We start from the raw sequence: 17,119 nt of genomic DNA, 5'->3' as shown, positions 1-17,119 counted from the left end.
AATTCCAGAATCTTCTAGCCTTCACCGTTTGGCCAATCATTCAAATAACGTCCTTATCCGTTCTAAATCGCCAATCCGGAAGGTTCACTGCTAAAATCCTGAATTCTGCAGAGACTGCATTTTGGCCATTCTGGTCGAATGTCACAGACTAGAACCCGTTACAGCTTAAAGGCCACTACCAAAATACCCCCCACTCTAGAAAATAAGAAAGTCTCCATACTTAGGTCTCAAAATACCCAAAATACACGAACGCCGTTAAAACAGGGTCGGAACAATCCGTTAAGTTACTTTTTTATTGGACAGTGGAACTCTGATCCATTTCAGATGGATCAACCTAAAAGTCGCCTCACCTCAACATACTTATTATAAAATGCACTCGAGAAAACTAAATTTGGTACTTACATAGCAGCACGCTTGAGAAACAGAGTAATTAAACTAATTAATGACTCCAGCATAAATATAATCGAATATAACTCAAGAAGTTTTCTAACGATGAGTTCCAATCAAGGGAAATAAGTTCTAATTCAAGAAAGTAGTTTCGGATCTGGACCATTGGGAGACTTCACTTGTCTGCCTTTCCGTTGAAGGTTCACACTGGTTCAGTTGATTCTAGTTCTGCTCTCGTATTTGTTTGGTCTCCTATATCAGATAGGACAGCTCTACTCTCGTTTTCTACGATGGAAATTGCGAATAACAATTTCCCACTGTGTATATTTGACAACTTTCCCGCAATTGTAATTCGGTTGTTCTGATCTTTAATTTTATGTAATGCGAGAAAACTGAGCATGACAGGCTCCATTCGAATTTTTGAAAAATAAAATTTCATTCCAAAACCACGTATTTTCGTGCTCCTCAAGGTCAAACTTCCAGATATGACCGACTGGCACACCAATCCGGGGAATGGCACACCACTTCGTTATCTGGAAAGTTCCAAGGGTTTTGACTGGATTTTGTGATGAAGGGACTGCTGAATGTAACCTCGGTTACTGTGATATGTTTGACCTGATAACCGAGAAATATGTTATGTTTACGCTAACTATGTTATTGATTCTCACATTACATACATACATAATAAAATACACAATTAAGTTTTTCTTTTGAAGTCTCTATTTCTGCTGGTATATTTCAGACTGACTGAATGTCCCTACAGCCAACAAAATGAAAATCCCTAAAATTAGCGGAATATGATAACAGTAGCTGGTTGCTGTTAGACGAGTATCAGACCACATTAACTTCATCAATGATATTTTGATGTTTTCCAAGTTATTCCAATTTTATCTGGCTGTCTCAAATGCAAAATCATGGATTCAAATAGAAATACGTTTAATGTAATAATGCTTCCTAGGATCTACAGCAAGATTGGAAGCTAGATATTCATCAGAAACTGAAAAGCTGTCTGAAAAAATGGTTGCTTTCAAACCCTGTTTCTTGACACAGACTATTTTGGAACAGAAATGACAACTGACCGTTCTTCAGTCTGACATGCGAGATTCTTTTGAGGCATGTAATTTTACGTATCAATATTTTTACCGATGGTAATTAATGATTAATTCCCAGTTAGTGATTGTATGCTTACAAGAAATGACCCTGAAATCAACCAAAATGGCTCTTTTTCGTCCCCCACCTCGCATGATCATCAATTTTATGGTATAACTAGTGGTTAGGTACAACACGGTTAGTTATGACGACCAAATATATTTATCATGGCTAAGTTATTTCGCGTGTCATTTTTCGGATATTGTGTAATAATCGGATAACGTGAATAAATTTGCAGTAAAAACTCGGTGAAAGGAAAAAGAGCCCCAATAATTTCCACAACCAAAGAGCTGGAACCATAGAGCTCTGAAATCAATCTAACGAAAACTCATCTGAGAAATTCGTGCTAGAAAGTCACGTAGAAGTCATCCAATTTAGCGGTTTTGATTTTTTGAGCGGTTTTGACGGTCAAAAAGTCACTTAAATTTGATTTGAAACTATTCAATTTTTAACACAATGAATTTTAGATCACTCATTGTAATATTTTACTTTCAACTAACATTAGCTGTTAAAGTTCATCCTAAATTAAGGTTAGTAGGCGAGTAGTGGCCAACAAAGATCAGTGGACAGTTTTCCTAATTTGGGGGCTATAAGGGCAATGAGCAGATTAATTTTCTTTGTACACACTTATTAATGCGTTTAATTTGACGAGCTTCCATTGGTTTTTTTTGAAGATAAAACGTTGCGCGTACCAAATTTAGGGTGTGGCCTGTATCTAAGACTACCAACGTTTCTTAGCTTTGTATAAAATTATTTCGTTTGCGAGAGCAAGTGACTTGTAATCGGCAACTAGAATTTTTGTTCCCCTTAAAATTTTTCTTCTAAATCAAATTGCTTTTATTGAATCTTTACAACTTACAAGCTCATTCCCACTTAGTCAAGCGAGTGGGAAAGGGCGTGTTTTTGGATCCTAAAATTTCGAATTTGATTCTCAGCCGGACCTTGACTTTTAAGCGTTGAAATGGATTTTTTTTGAAACTTTGAATGGTCGGACGTTTTTCTGCTGATTTTCTCATCGGCTTTATGTAACTTATTAATCGATTCAATCCTTTTAACTGGTTTTCTGCTCGTTTCTAGACGTGCTAATGGGAAAGGACACAACCTCACCAATGTCGTGAATAGTGGGGATCGAATCATCAATGGAAATGATGCAAGCATAAGCGACCACCCTTGGGCTGTATACCTGTTAGCAGATGACGGCAGCGGCTCTCAGTTTAGATGCGGTGGATCGATTATTTCCAGTGGCGCGGGTGAGAAAGTCCTCTCAGAAACTGGTTTAAAATCATTTTCTGTCTTCGTTTTGATGTGGGCCTAAGCGGAGCTTAGTGTCATATTTACACTTGCCAAGCAAATTGTATTAGCACGAACTTTCTTTTTCCCCCAACCTAAGTCGCAAATATTGGTGCCACTTTTGGGACAGCTTTTTCATAGCATGTTCTTTGACTTTCGAATAGTAATAAGTTATTACAATTGATGCATTTTTATTGCGTCAAATGAACCGCAAAAAGCTATTTGTTTCAAGCAACTTAACAATAATGAAAACTCGATTTCAGAAATTTTTAACTCAATATATCTCGGAATTTTTTCAAATGCATAATCTATACATAATGTGGCTTTATGTTTTTCGATTTGTTTTATGCAAAGTTAGAGTGGATGCCTTCAGTTTGTTATATTCCAAATTATTACTTGCAAACTTGAGTCTATTTGGTGCCACTTTTGCTGAATTGCGTTGGCAATTTATTAGCATATGTAGCTGCTTTGTTTGTGACTAGTGTTTGTCGGTTGTTAAGCTTGCGTGGCCGAGTGGATAGTGCTTAAGACTCCTAATCTCCGCATATTCGAATCAGACATGTAGTCGAGTTTTTGCTAAATCGAGGCTTATTTCTACTTTTTCTTATATCACTTGATAGAGCTGCTTTTTGGTCGTGTTCTCGCAAGTGTTTGTGAAGCGCAGCTTCGCCTCTTTGTATGAAGTTCTTTCTTTAACCAATTCGCTAGTAGAAGTGCTCATTTGGTCGCACTTTTCCAGCAATATACTGGAGAAAAAAGTAACGCAACTAGAGAATTTAAAAACAAAAATGAGAAAGTTTTCGAAAAGTCAAAATAAATTGGCTTTTTCTAGATAGCGATATACCTAGTTTTTTTTGTAATTTAAGAAACCTCAAAAACAACTTAAATAAGCTCATTTTTCAAATCTATCTATCTGTTATGTATTTAAATGCGGGATTCACTATCTCGCCATCTTTAAGCTTTTTCAACGTAATATTTTTGCATGTTTAACAAAAGAATTTTTTTTACGTTGAAGCCATATTGTATATCGCAATGGTTAAGGTTTCATTTTCGTTTTTCCAATTTAACTTCAGTGTTTATTTCATCAAGTTTGAAATTAGCAACCAAATAGAAGGATATTGTCAGAGTTTTCTCAGGTTTTGCGATTCTGGCCTCCTTATATGAATACCAAATCCTTTTAGTTTACGAGATAGGCATTTTTCGAGATTTTTCAAAAATTTCTAGAAAATTTATTTTTTAAAAGTTTCTCGATTTTTGAAAATTTCACGCTGTAGTTCGGTGCTGTCAGCGTACTCTCAGGGTTTGCGAATCTTGCCTCCAATTCTCACTTCTCAAATCCTTGCAGTTTTCGAGATATGACGTTTTTTATGATTTTTTTTTAGAAAATCTTGAAGAACTTGGATATGAAAAATTTCCACAACGTTGAAAATAATAATCTTCTTGTTGGATATTGTGAGGGTACTCTCAGGGGTTGCGAATCTTACCTGTGATTATGGCTGCTCAAATTCTTGTATTTTTCGAGATATGACGTTTTTTAGGATTTAAAAAAAAAAAAATTCTGAAAACTTAGGTATAAAAAATTTTGCGAATCTTGAAATTATCATCTCTGTAGTGAGGCTTTGTCAGGGTACTCTCAGGAGTTGCCAATCTTTCCTCCCAATATGACTGATCAAATCCTTGTAGTTTTCGAGATATGGCGACTTTTATGATTTTTTCCGAAGTTTTCAAAAAAACTTAGATGTTAAGCTGTTCCAAAACTTTGAAGATATCAATCCTGTTGTTGAAATCTATGAAGGTACTCTCAGGGAGGTGCGAATCTTGCCTCTGAATATTGCTGCTCAAATCCTTGTAGTTTTCGAGAAATGACGTTTTTTATGATTTTCTTCGAAGTTTTCAAAAAAATTCAGATGTTAAACAGTATCAAAACTTTGAGGATATCAATCCTGTTTTTGAAATGTATGAGGGTACTCTTAGGTAGGTGCGAATCTTGCCTCTGAATATGGCTGCTCAATTTGTAGTAGTTTTCGAGATATGACGTTTTTTATGATTTTCTCCGAAGTTTTCAAAAAAATTTAGATGTTAAACAGTATCAAAACTTTGAAGATATCAATCCTGTTATTGAATTGTATGAGGGTACTCTCAGGGAGGTGCAAATCTTGCCTCTGAATATGGCTGATCAAATCCTTGTAGTTTCCGAGATACGACGTTTTTTTAAGGTTTTTTCAAATTTTTTCAGAAAACATAATTATAAAAAATTTGACAAAACTTGAAATTATTATCTCTGTAGTGAGGCTCTGTAATTTTTGTAATTTTTTAAAAAGTTATCATGAAAATCAAATTAATTTTTTTTTCGAAGTTTTAAATTCCTAACCTGTAGTTCAGTGGCTGTCAGAGTTATCTCAAGGTTTGCTAATTTGGCCTTCAATTAAGAGTGCCCAAATCATATTTTAATTAAGAGATACGACGATTTTTGTGATTTTTTTTGGAAATTTTCAGAAAACTCAATTTACAAAATAATTACTTAAAGTGAAATTACCAACACTGTAGTTGTGTACTTTCAAAGATTGCGAATATTGGCATCAAAAAAGACTGCTCAAGTTTTGGCAGTTTTCGAGATGTGAGTTTTCTGGTTTTCAAAAAATGCCTTTTTTTACAAAACTTAAGGTGAAGTTTCTTAAAATTTGAATTTCCCAACGTTGGAGTTCGGTACTGTAAGAGTACTCTCAGGAGTTGCAAATCTTGCGTCCAAATGCGACTGCTCAATTGCTTTCAATTTCCCAGATGTGACCTTTCTTAATTCATTATAAACTTAGATATAAAAATTGTCACAAATTTTTATGGTTTTTCAAAATTTGAATTAAAAAAACGATTGGAAAACTTAACAAAATTTGAAGTAACTCTCAGGAGTTGCAAATTTTGCGTCCAAATGCGACTGTTCAATTGATTTCAGTTTCCCAGATGTGAAGTTTTGTAGTTCATTTTAAGTTTTTGAAGAACTTATAAAAAACTTCACAAAAGTTTATGGTTCTTCAAAATTTGTATAAAAAACTTGAATAAAAAACTTTGCAAAATTTTTAATAACGAACCCTGTAATTGGGTGCTGTCAGAGGACTTTCAAAGAATAGTTTTTCAAGTTGTTGAAAATTCGAAGCACCGGAGGTTCGTTACATGCTAGTCTCTGATTGAAAAGTTTTTAGCACTTATTGAGATAAAGATTTTGCATCTCTCGAACGAAATGAAAGTTTTCAGTACTAACTGCTTTTTTTTCTGGATCGAAATCTTCGAAACATGTTCGTTTGATGTAAGGGGTTTACTGGTTGTCAGTTTTCGTTTTTTTTCTGTTTGAGTTCGTGATTCAGGCAAAACATGTTTCCAACGTTTTTTTTTACACAAGGAATGAAACGATTTTATGTTCACAAGACTTCATATGGAATTTTTAGAATTTGTAAAAAACTTTGGTTGCGTTGCTTTTTTCTCCATTATAGTATTATATCTGGTTTTATCTGCATACTCCTTTTATCTGAAACTTTTTTTTTCTAACCCGCAAATAAACGTGTTCAGTGAAATTGTTCACTTATCTGGAAATTTCACTGTAGCATTGGATTCCATAGCATCTGTTCTCTGCTTCATGTGTGGCTAGTGTTTGTTACTAATTAAGTTTCCGTAGACTCATAGTTTATAGGTCGCAGTAGGTAGTAGGTTTGAATCCGAGGTGTAGCCGAACTTTTACTAATTCGAGGCTCATCTGTTTTTCTTATTGCTTTTTATAGAGCTGCTTTTTGTCGTTTTCTCGCTAGTTTTTGCGGAGCGAAGCTTAGCCTCTGTGTTACGCTTGCGATTAGCAAGCGTTATCAAGTTGGAATGTCTACTTTTTTCGGGTTAACAACTAGCTTAACAAAATCAGTTGAATCAATTAGCTCGGCTGTGCTCATAGCAACAACAGAATGCATGTCAACAGATTTGTTTTTGAGCATGCCTGATTTTTAAATGGCCATTCCGTTCGGATTTGTATTGCTGGTTTCAAATCATTTCTTGTTTTAGTGCCTTTCGTGCTTATTATTTTTCGATTATGGTTCTTCAAAATTTGAATAAAAAACTTGAATAAAAAACTTTGCAAAATTTTTAATAACGAACCCTGTAATTGGGTGCTGTCAGAGTACTTTCAAAGAATAGTTTTTTAAGTTGTTGAAAATGCGAAGCACCGGAGGTTCGTTACATGCTAGTCTCTTATTGAAAATTTTTTAGCAGTTTTTGCAAAATTTTCTGACCTGAGCGGGAAAACGTTGTGAGATTTTGCATCTCTCGAACGAAATGAAAGTTTTCAGTACTTACTGCTTTTTTTCTGGATCGAAATCTTCGAAACATGTTCGTTTGATGTAAGGGGTTTACTGGTTGTCAGTTTTCGTTTTTTTTCTGTTTGAGTTCGTGATTCAGGCAAAACATGTTTCCAACGTTTTTTTTACACAAGGAATGAAACGATTTTGTGTTCACAAGATTTCATATGGAATTTTTAGATTTTGTAAAAAAACTTTGGTTGCGTTGCTTTTGTCTCCATTATAGTATTATATCTGGTTTTATCTGCATACTCTTTTTCTGCATTGGCATCATACCTTACTTCAGCGGCGGATCTGGGATTTTCTCGAGGGGGGGGGGGTGTGGTGTGGTGTTGTGAGGTGGGTGTTTCGATAAGATTTTTCGAAATTTCCCAGAACACTATAAACATCCTATTTTGACACAATTTTCTGCGCCGCTGGCAAAATTTTGAAAAAGCGTGTCAAAAACGCCGTTTTGGGCGCTTTTTGAAAATTTTTGGACCATATATTTGTGTTTTTTTTTTGACGCGCACTATTCAAGTTTTGTATATATTGGCGCCCAAAAATTTTAGTGTTGGTGACTGAAATTCGATGTCATAATATAATACCAAGGGGGTCGAATCACTAAGGCGTTTTTGAGGGGTCGAATCCCCGAGGGTTTGGTGAGGGGGTTCGAATCCCCGAGGGCTTGGTGGGAGGGTCGAATCCCTGAGCAGAGGGGTGTGCGCGCCATCCTAAATTCGCATCTGCCCTGTTTGCTTTTGCTCAATAGCATTATTACACCAGCCAGCAGCTAGTGTATAAGTACGAAACTTTTTTTTCTAACCCGCAAATCAACGTGTTCAGTGAAATTGTTCACTTATCTGGAAATTTCACTGTAGCATTGGAAATTGCATAGCATCTGTTCTCTGCTTCATGTGTGGCTAGTGTTTGTTACTAATTAAGTTTCCGTAGACTCATAGTTTCTAGGTCGCAGTAGGTAGTAGGTTTGAATCCGAGGTGTAGCCGAACTTTTACCAATTCGAGGCTCATTTGTTTTTCTTATTGCACTTTATAGAGCTGCTTTTTGTCGTTTTCTCGCTAGTTTTTGCGGAGCGAAGCTTCGCCTCTGTGTTACGCTTGCGACTTGCAAGCGTTATCAAGTTGGAATGTCTACTTTTTTCGGTTTAAAAACTAGCTTAACAAAATCAGTTGAATCAATTAGCTCGGCTGTTCTCATAGCAACAGAACAGAATGCATGTCAACAGATTTGTTTTTGAGCATGCCTGCCTTTTAAATGGCCTTTCCATTCGGATTTGTATTGTTGGTTTCAAATCAACTCTTGTTTTTAGTGCCTTTTGTGCTTATTATTTTTCGATTTTTTGATTACGTTTTTTTTCGGCTTAAATGGTTGCTGATGCATATCCGTTTAGTTGCCTGATGATTCGTCGAGTAAAGCAACCCAAATTTTTTAATTGGGTTTGGCTCAAAATGTTTTATGTTTTCACAAGTGGTGCGAAGCTCCACTTCGCCTCTGTTTATATTTGTATCTGGATTATTGGTGGCTAGTATTTAAAAATTGTCCAGCGACCATTGCACAGATGCTAGGATGTGTGACTCTTGATCTCGAGGTTGCCGTTTTCTTTGTATCTTGGTTCAGAATAAATTCAAATTTCTAGGCGTTCCCGGCCAACTAAGTCCGGAGGTAACGACTTTGGCTGGGACGGCAAAGGTCCTGAGTTCGAATCTAACGAGAAGACGGTAATTTGGGGTAGCTTCAAGGGAAACACAATTTTAACACTCCCCTCGGCAAGTTTCAATTTGGCTGTATGTTTTCCAATCAATTTGTTAATTTTTTTTTCGTTAAGGGAAATTATTGTCAAACTTCAATTGATTTTCAAAAGAGGTATCAATTGAATGACCGCCTACTCCCAGGTGTCACTGCTGAGTCCCTTTTTACCCCTCTGTCTACAGACTTCGAAAAAGTCTGAGGGAATATTTGACCCATAATTTGGGTTTGTTTTCCGTTTTCTCAAGAACTACCCCATTCGAATCTGAGTTTCCAGTTTCAATGAATAGAATGGTTTTGAAAAAACTTCTGTGCTCCAGCGGCTACACAAGGTTTTGTTACACGTGAATTTAGGGCCCTCCGAATAGTCAAAAATTGTTTTTTGACTTGTGAAGCTTTTTTCTACTCTCCAAAACTAATCTCTTAAATCTGATATTGTGGGTTCAATGAGGATAACTGGTAGTAATAAGCTCCCCTGCAATAGCGGCTTTCCAGCTTTTTGTGTTACTTAAAAAGCTATTACAAAAAGTTACACGAAAAGTCAATTTTATATTTTTTGACTGTCTTTCAAATTTTTTGAGTATTCGCGAAAACTCCCCTGTCATTTCTGAGATTGTGGGTTCAATCAATTCAAAGAACGGGTTGAGGAAAGCCGGTTTGCCTATGCGACTACGCCCAAATTTTTAACACCACAAGTTATGGCCCTCGGTAAAGTCAAAATTTTCATTTCTTGGCCATTTTTTGATAGTTTTGACTTTTCTCGAAAACAACCCTGCCATATCTGAGATGTTGGGTTGAATTGAATTTACAGGTTGTGTGAACCCCTTCCGCATAAGCGGCTACGCGCTATTTTATCTCAAAAAGCTATGATTGTCGGAAATGTCAAATTTTTGATTTATTTAACGTTTTTTGGACTTTTCGCGCTAACTATCCTGCCAAATCTGATATCATAGATTTAATCGAAACAATAGGTTGTTGAAAGACTACCTTTATAATTGGCTATGCTTAGTTTGTTAAATAAGAAAATTATGGGCTTCACACAAGTCAAAATTTCGAAAATTTGACACATGTTTTGGAAATTTTTGGCTTAACGCGAAAATTACCGTGCCCATTCTCAGGTTGTGTTCAATCGAGAAACCCGGTTAGAATCTTTTTGAATTCTGAGACGAATCGAATCTGAGATGAAAAGTTCAATTGAATATACCGGTGGCTATAATTGTTCCTGCAGAAGCGGTGACTCTTTTTTGTACGAGAATTGTTATATCCATGGGAAAGTTGATTATCTCAATTTTTTTTGCTCTTCTCACTCATTTTAGCTGAGACGCATCTAAGGTTTTGGGCACCGTCCAATTTTTGAAATCATATTTTTCGTGCCACATCAGTATAGCAAATTTATTCAATATCAAACCCGTACCTCCAGTTTTAGCTGGGCCATTACCTATTTGTTATCGAGACATACGAAAATTTTGGTTCACCTATTCGATTTTTGTTTCGGCTTTGTTTTTGTTTGTTGTTGTATCGCAATTGGTGCAAAGCTCTGCTTTGCCTCTGTGTATAATTTATATAAAATCTGAGTTAGCTTTCGTTTTATTTCATCTTGAGTCCCAAATTTTTTATATGTCTCGATAAGTTGTAAAGTTGACAGACAAATAAATTTATCCCGCCTCTAAGTCTCGTTGACTTTCAAGTAAATTGCAATGATTTTTAATATGTCAGTTTTATGATTTGACGGTTTTTCGGTTTGTAGTTGCTGCAAGAATTATGTTATTTGTTTAGTTGTGACGGCGAAGCATTGTGTTGAAGATATGACGGGGGGTGAGGGTTACTACGGGGAGGCTGTTATGGACAAATTCGATAAAAGCTTCAAGTGGGACAGTGGAAGCGTTGAAATGCATCCCCAGAACATAGATGTGGCCGTGATCAGACTGAAGGACAGGATGGATCTCAGCAAAGGAGCCAAACGGATATTAGTGGCCAAGGGAGGCACGGAACCACAGAAAGAAATGCAAGTGTTTGGGTGGGGGAAAACTGAAGGCAATAACCAGGAAGAGGATCCGGACACATTACAGGTAAAACTTCTTGTAAATTTCAAACCTTGGGATAATCAAGGTTTTTGCAAGCGGGTACTATACTTACCGATCTCCATTATGTTATCAGTATATTAAATAACATCAACTGCTGAGGTAACAGCCTGTTTGGTGTAGTGGTTGCATATATTCCTTGTGTGTACGTTTGATCGTCAGTTCGTGTAATCGATCCCCTGCCATGACAATGATAATGTGCGTTGACGAGGTCTCATTTGACTGACATCTAGCTTCAGGTCTACCAATGCATTTCATAGATCCTCTGCGAATCGCAGAAACCCCAATTAGTATTATTACTATTATTATCATTATTATTACGTTTATATTTCATGCAAAATGTTACTAATTATTACGTTTATAATGTTTTCTCGGTCCGCTCAATTTCCTAATAGTTTTCGAATAATTCCCTGTGATAAAATTTTACATTGGTTAAGTTTTTACAATAACTTTTCAAAATCCAAATCAAATTTACAGACCCTTTTCGATATAAATTACAAAATGATTTCCTAATTTTTGGTCTTTACTTTTTAAAGAGTCGATGAACACAAGAAGATGAATTTATTATTTATAAGACTCTTACACAGGTCGTGATGTTTGTTTTTCAGCGAAAGACTTTAATTTTGTTTACAGTCAATTTTGATTTTTCGCGGTTTGATTTTTGATTTTTTGTAAGGTCAGTTCATTTCCTTGTTCAAAGGAAGGAAAATTCAATTATCGAGCAGCAAAAGTGCAAAGTTTACTAAAACTTGAATGAATTGTACTTTCAAAAATGGACTTAAAGTTTTTGAATTCCAAGCGGAATCAAAAAAATTAACCATTGATGCATTTTTTGCTAAATAAATTAAATTTGAAGAAAAATACCAATCCTAAACAATTTCTGAAATTCAAAGAGCTTTAACGTGATATTTGGCAAAGTTTGAAAGTTGAAAAGTGCTCAAACATTTTTAAACTATTTTTTTCAGGTTTCTTCTTATACTTATCCAGACAATAGTTGACTTAGGTTTATTATGTAGCGAAAAAATTGGGATGTTAACTTTTTCTAAGTTTTTTTTTGTTCGTGTTTTTCAAAAATCTTTTGAAGGTTAACTAAAAAAAATTAAACTAAAGAATAATATTTAAGATTTGTCGCGGTTCATTTGCTCACGTAGCTGCTCTTTCTTGTAATATACAGTGCATAGATGGTTTGGGTTTTGCGTGCCTCAAAGAAAAAGAGGGGTTAATCATGTTTTCTTACTAAAGACATATTAATCTTCATTCGGAATCGGAAAAAAGTTTTTAGTCAAGAAAAACTGGTTCGTTTTTCAGATTAAGTTACCCTCTGAGAATTTTTTCTAAATCCACTCTAAGTTTTTTCTTGTGTTTTACGCATTAATTGAGCTATTATGTCGTCCTTTAAATCTATTTTTATTGCGCTGCATTACAGAAAAACAGGCAATTTCAAAAATGTTTGAAGTTATATTATTATTATTTTTTAATTGTTCAGTTCAATCTTTCTGTGCTAATTGAGTGTCCTGATATCAGATGCTGAAATTTTCATACTGTTCACACTCCGTTTTCAGAGTGTATATGCATTTTCTACTCGAACTTTTCTTTCAAAAGAGGCTTTTTTAAGTGTTACGAAATTCAGTTTTTCGTGTATTTTTATTATGTTAGGTCTTATTTGTGTTTTTTGATAGGTTTTAAATAAAATTTCAAATAGATTCAGAAGTTCAAATATATTCAAAATGGAAGAAATTTCGAATTTTTTTTACAAGTTTTTGATTTGTATGCACTTAATCATAGTGTTGTATAATGTACGGATGATGTAGAGGCTCATCCGACATTTTTCATAGGACTCGTTTCCTAGGTTCGTTGTTTCTTCAGGTGCTCGAATTAGGTCGAGTAAAGCTTTTATCTAGATTTTTGACATATATGAACGATCTAATAATTATTGGTGTTGAGCCTTTTTCGGTTTGATGATTTTTTCTGGAAATAATCGGCTTAAGTTTTGTACTTTTTATAATTGCTAGTTATTAGCTGTTCTGGAAGTTTTGTGCATGACGAGATCTATCCAAGCTAAGAATTGATGAACGTTTGTTCAGGCTCAAATTTGTTCAAGATCAAATTTTAAGATTGAGTCTCAAATTTATTCAGGCTCAATTTTGAGTTTTTGTGGTTTGATTTTCTGAAGTTCATTTCCTTTATTGAAACGAAGGCAAACTCCCTTATCGAACAGAAATAAGGTAAATGTCATGAGAAACGTCATGAAAACTAGTGGAATTTTATTTTCAGATTTTCCTATGAAATAAAAAATTTATCTATTGATTCAGTTTTCTGAAACTGGGTCAATTTTATCGAAAAAGTGCCAATCACAAATTGTTTTAGCAATTCGAAGAGCTTTGAGGGCATCTATTTTTCTCTTTGAAATTCGAAATTTGGTATATAATTGTTCATAAAATAACTCGGTATTTTTTATCCTTTTATTTGTGTTCATTGACTTTTTTCATTGAATCGTGCACTTCAAAACCTTCTTAAAAGTTTCAATATATTCCGATAGTTCTGCTTAATTTAGATGTATTGATAAGTTCGTCAGTTGAAAAAGGAGAAGAGAAATGTAACTACGAAACTCTGTTGCCGTGTTTAGTTTGCCGAGATCTCATGGCAAGAACCCAAGACCTGCAGAGCTAGGGATTACGAGTTTTGTGCTTACGGGTCTTCTAGTGGCACTATACGAGATTCCTGTGTCGGAGACTCGGGATCTGGCGTGGAGTGCACATCCAGTAATGGTGTGTGCATGTGTTAAGTTGTCAATCAACGCAGCGAAGACACTTAGATAAACCGTGTTCATATCTTTTTTTCAATTTTTTTTTCAATCGATGCTGTTTTGCAAAGACGTTTTTAACATGTTCAGATTCGCATTTTTGTTTCCGCAGATTATTTTTTCTACCCTTGCGACTAGCAAAGGTATTGCAACTATTAACTATACTTTGTTTACAGGGTGACTGAAATTGGTCATACCTTTAATTTAAGTCTTTTTACAAATATCGCAAATATTACAGTTCATTTTGTACACAAGCAAAGCTTGACTGATTTTGAAAGAGTTCATTTTGATCAATAACCAGCTATTAAGTACAGCCAATGCTAAGGATATTAACGCAGACTATTATATTACAATTATCACTTAAAAGTCAAGGTATCATGGATCTGTAGCGAAGAGGTAGGGAAGGAGACCAACAACAAAATCAGAGGGTTCGAACCTGGGCAAGGTCGGATGTTTTTAATGAAGTTTTTCGTATACTAGTTAAAATGCGTCCGCTCTATAATTGAGGCTTGTTGGTAAATTTCTTTTTTTTCAAATTGACTGGTACTGCTAATGCATCATAATTGGCTTGCGTCGCTTAGCAATTATTAAGACTCATAATTGGCGTGCGTCCCATAAATTTTGTAGACTCAAAGTTTTACTCTTTCCGTTTTCCCCAGTAGCATTATCGGTCATATTTTTGCTTGTGTATGCGAAGTGCAACTTCGCCTCTGTGTTAAATCTTAAATTGGTTCGTAATGCATTACTAATGAATCCAGAGCGAAATTTACAATAGATTTTTGGTCGGCTTTATGGATTTCATTAAGTCATTTTTTTTAATTTTTGCAGTTGAGTTTCGATTAAATGTCGCTGTTGTTCCATAGGTTTTTAGAATATAGTTCTTTAATACTCTTATACCAGATCTACTTATTACACAGGATATTATTAATTTTGATCCAAGAGGTTGATAAAAATCTTGAAAAAAAAAACGCTTCGAATATACAAAGTTGTCAATCTTCGCACTATTAAAAATTATCAAACTTGGCAAAAAGTTTCCATCTGGAAATCCGACTTCTATCTACTGCAACCAATATTGACTGTATCAGCGCTGCCTCTTTCAAAAAATACGTTATGGTTGCTTCATATTTATATAATCTTTTATTATATAAATAAATGTGTCCACATGTTCAAGAGTCGACTCAACTTTTCTTTTTTTTGCGATTTGAATTTCGATTTTTTTTTCGAAGTTCAATTTGTTCCCTTTGTTAAAAGGAAGGCAAACTCCACTATGGAAAAGCGAAAGTGTATATGTCACGGAAAACATGATCGACTTCTTCATTCGAAAGTGGAATGTAGTTATCAGATTTGCCAGTGAAATGAAAATTTTTCCTATGGGCCAATTTTCTAGAATTGGGGCAATTTTTTTTATCAAAAAACGATCAACAATAAATTTTTCTTAAAATTTAAAGAGCTTAAAGACCATCTACCTTTTTTTCTGGGAAGTTTGAAAGTTGAGATATCAAAAAAAAGTCATTTTTTTAATGTTTACTTGCATTTCTTGCATGTTGGCTATGTTTTTCCACGCAAAATCAGGTACCCCAATTAACCAGTGGTATGGGTCGAGTGATATATCATATTATAGCCCCTTTTTGATTGGAACGACAAGAAAAAACTTTTTTAAATGTTTTCCCTGTGTTGAGAAAAACTGGTTTGAAACTTTTGAGCTTCAGTATAATTTAAGCAAATAACGCAATCGAGTAATGTTTGCTAGACCTATTGATCCAGTTTTTACGACTTTAGGAACGTAGTTGAGACTTTTATACAAGTCGTGATTATTTTTTTAGGAAAAGTCATAAAACTTGTTCAGGCTCAAATTTACTTTTTCGCGGTTTGGTTTAGCTTTGAAGTTCAGTTTATTTGTTGTGTTAAAAGAAAGGAAAACTCCACTATCGAACAGCAAGTTTAAAGGTCTCCAAAAATGTGATCGACTTCTAGTTTCGAAAGTGGAATTTAATTTTCAGGTTTCCCACTAAATAAAACTTTTCTTTTTTTTTCCAGTTTTCTTGGGTTACTTTGATCAAAAAGTGTCAATCATAAATTGCTCGAAAATTTCAAAGACTACTTGTATTACAAAAAAGAAAAATTTAAAACAGATTTTAAAATGTTTTTTTTTCAAGGGGAGAAGTACTTATGTGGAGTGGTATCCATGGGCCCAGGCCCCCCGAATTGTGGAACAACACCTGGAAAATACGTGAAAATTGGCTACCCAAGTGTTTCAGAGTTCATACTGAGTGAAAATAGATCTTTCGCTGTAGCCCTGAATGCGCAGATGGTCCTTGTGTTTCTGCTTTCTATGATTAAAACCGTTTTCTAGATACTGTGCTGCTATACCAGTTATCACTCGCACTTTATTGAGTTATCGTTTCCGAGATAGCATCTTAAATCATACGCTGATTGCAGATTAAATAATGAATCAATTCTTTTCAAAATTTTACAGTTCCTCGGAAAATTATAGATTCTTACAATCAAAAAGAATGTTTATTTTAGAGCTGTGGTTTGGCAGTAAAACACTTATTACTCTTGCGATAAGCAGGGGAATTGCAATCTGGTACTAGACTTTTTTCCCATTAATAACTTTGTTCACAGAATAGTCAAAGTTGCAAATGATAAATTTAGGTTCAGTTTATGATAAATTCAAATTACTCTGCGTCTCTGGCACAGTTGGTCTGGAGGTAACGAATACGCCTGGGACGGCAAAGATGTTGGGTTCGAATCCGATAGGACCTGTTTTTTTTCAACCAGAAAGTATTTCGTTTCAAAAAAAGATTGTCGCTTATGTTTTGTTGGCTTAGTTGCCACATCGTAGAATTGTTTTTCTATGTACGCAAGTTGCATAGTATTTGCTTTTAGTCTTCAGATTTTTTTCTGATATTTTTAGTTTTACTAACCTTGACATTTTCTTTTTCTTTTTGCTTTTTTCGCTTGAAAGTTTATTCTGCCCAAATGATTTCGGCTTATATGTTATCGGCTTATTGACCTGTTTTTGAGTAATTTCGAGGTAAATATAATTTTAATGCTCTCCTTTGGATCGCACAGAATGCGAAAATTCTTAATATAATTTAGTTTATCATGACAACAATTTTTTTGTTTTTACTTTTTATTCCGCTTGGTAGGTTTCGGCCGATATAAAATTGGCTTAATGGCCTCATATTGCATCTTTCGACTAGCAAGAACAGTTTGTTGTGCGTCTGTGTGTCTTTTAGGGTGAGGGGGACTCAATAACTTTTAATTTGTCATAATATTTTTTTTTGATTTTTTCCGTTTTTTTATAGGTTTTTTCGGCATTATA

The 17,119-nt window shown here is 34.8% G+C and overlaps 1 protein-coding gene across 2 annotated transcripts; it reads left to right on the top strand.

Annotated features, from left to right (window-relative positions):
- Nucleotides 1–1,133: 1,133 nt before the first annotated feature.
- On the top strand, nt 1,134–16,390 carry LOC134845768 (CLIP domain-containing serine protease HP8-like). 2 transcript variants are annotated; one of them, XM_063862837.1, is made up of 5 exons: nt 1,134–1,500; nt 2,614–2,786; nt 10,711–10,976; nt 13,615–13,756; nt 15,948–16,390. In XM_063862837.1, exons 3-5 carry the CDS (start codon nt 10,713–10,715, stop codon nt 16,142–16,144), a joined length of 603 nt encoding a protein of 200 aa, XP_063718907.1. In that variant the 5' UTR covers nt 1,134–1,500; nt 2,614–2,786; nt 10,711–10,712; the 3' UTR covers nt 16,145–16,390. The 2 variants fall into 2 exon arrangements, with proteins under 2 accessions (XP_063718907.1, XP_063718906.1); XM_063862836.1 differs by having other exon boundaries at nt 10,684–10,976.
- Nucleotides 16,391–17,119: the final 729 nt, after the last annotated feature.

The sequence above is a fragment of the Symsagittifera roscoffensis genome, chromosome 5 (genome assembly GCF_963678635.1).
Source record: "Symsagittifera roscoffensis chromosome 5, txSymRosc1.1, whole genome shotgun sequence".
NCBI lineage: Eukaryota > Metazoa > Xenacoelomorpha > Acoela > Convolutidae > Symsagittifera > Symsagittifera roscoffensis.
The sequence above is the reverse complement of the archived record's forward strand: the minus strand, read 5'-3'. Positions and strand labels throughout refer to the sequence as shown.

Coding starts and splice junctions, on each gene's coding strand:
- LOC134845768 (XM_063862837.1), top strand. CDS start 10,713: ATGACGGGGGGTGAGGGTTACTACGGGGAGGCTGTTATGGACAAATTC. Junction 10,977..13,614: donor AGGATCCGGACACATTACAG/GTAAAACTTCTT, acceptor TGCCGTGTTTAG/TTTGCCGAGATCTCATGGCA. Junction 13,757..15,947: donor GGAGTGCACATCCAGTAATG/GTGTGTGCATGT, acceptor TTTTTTTTCAAG/GGGAGAAGTACTTATGTGGA.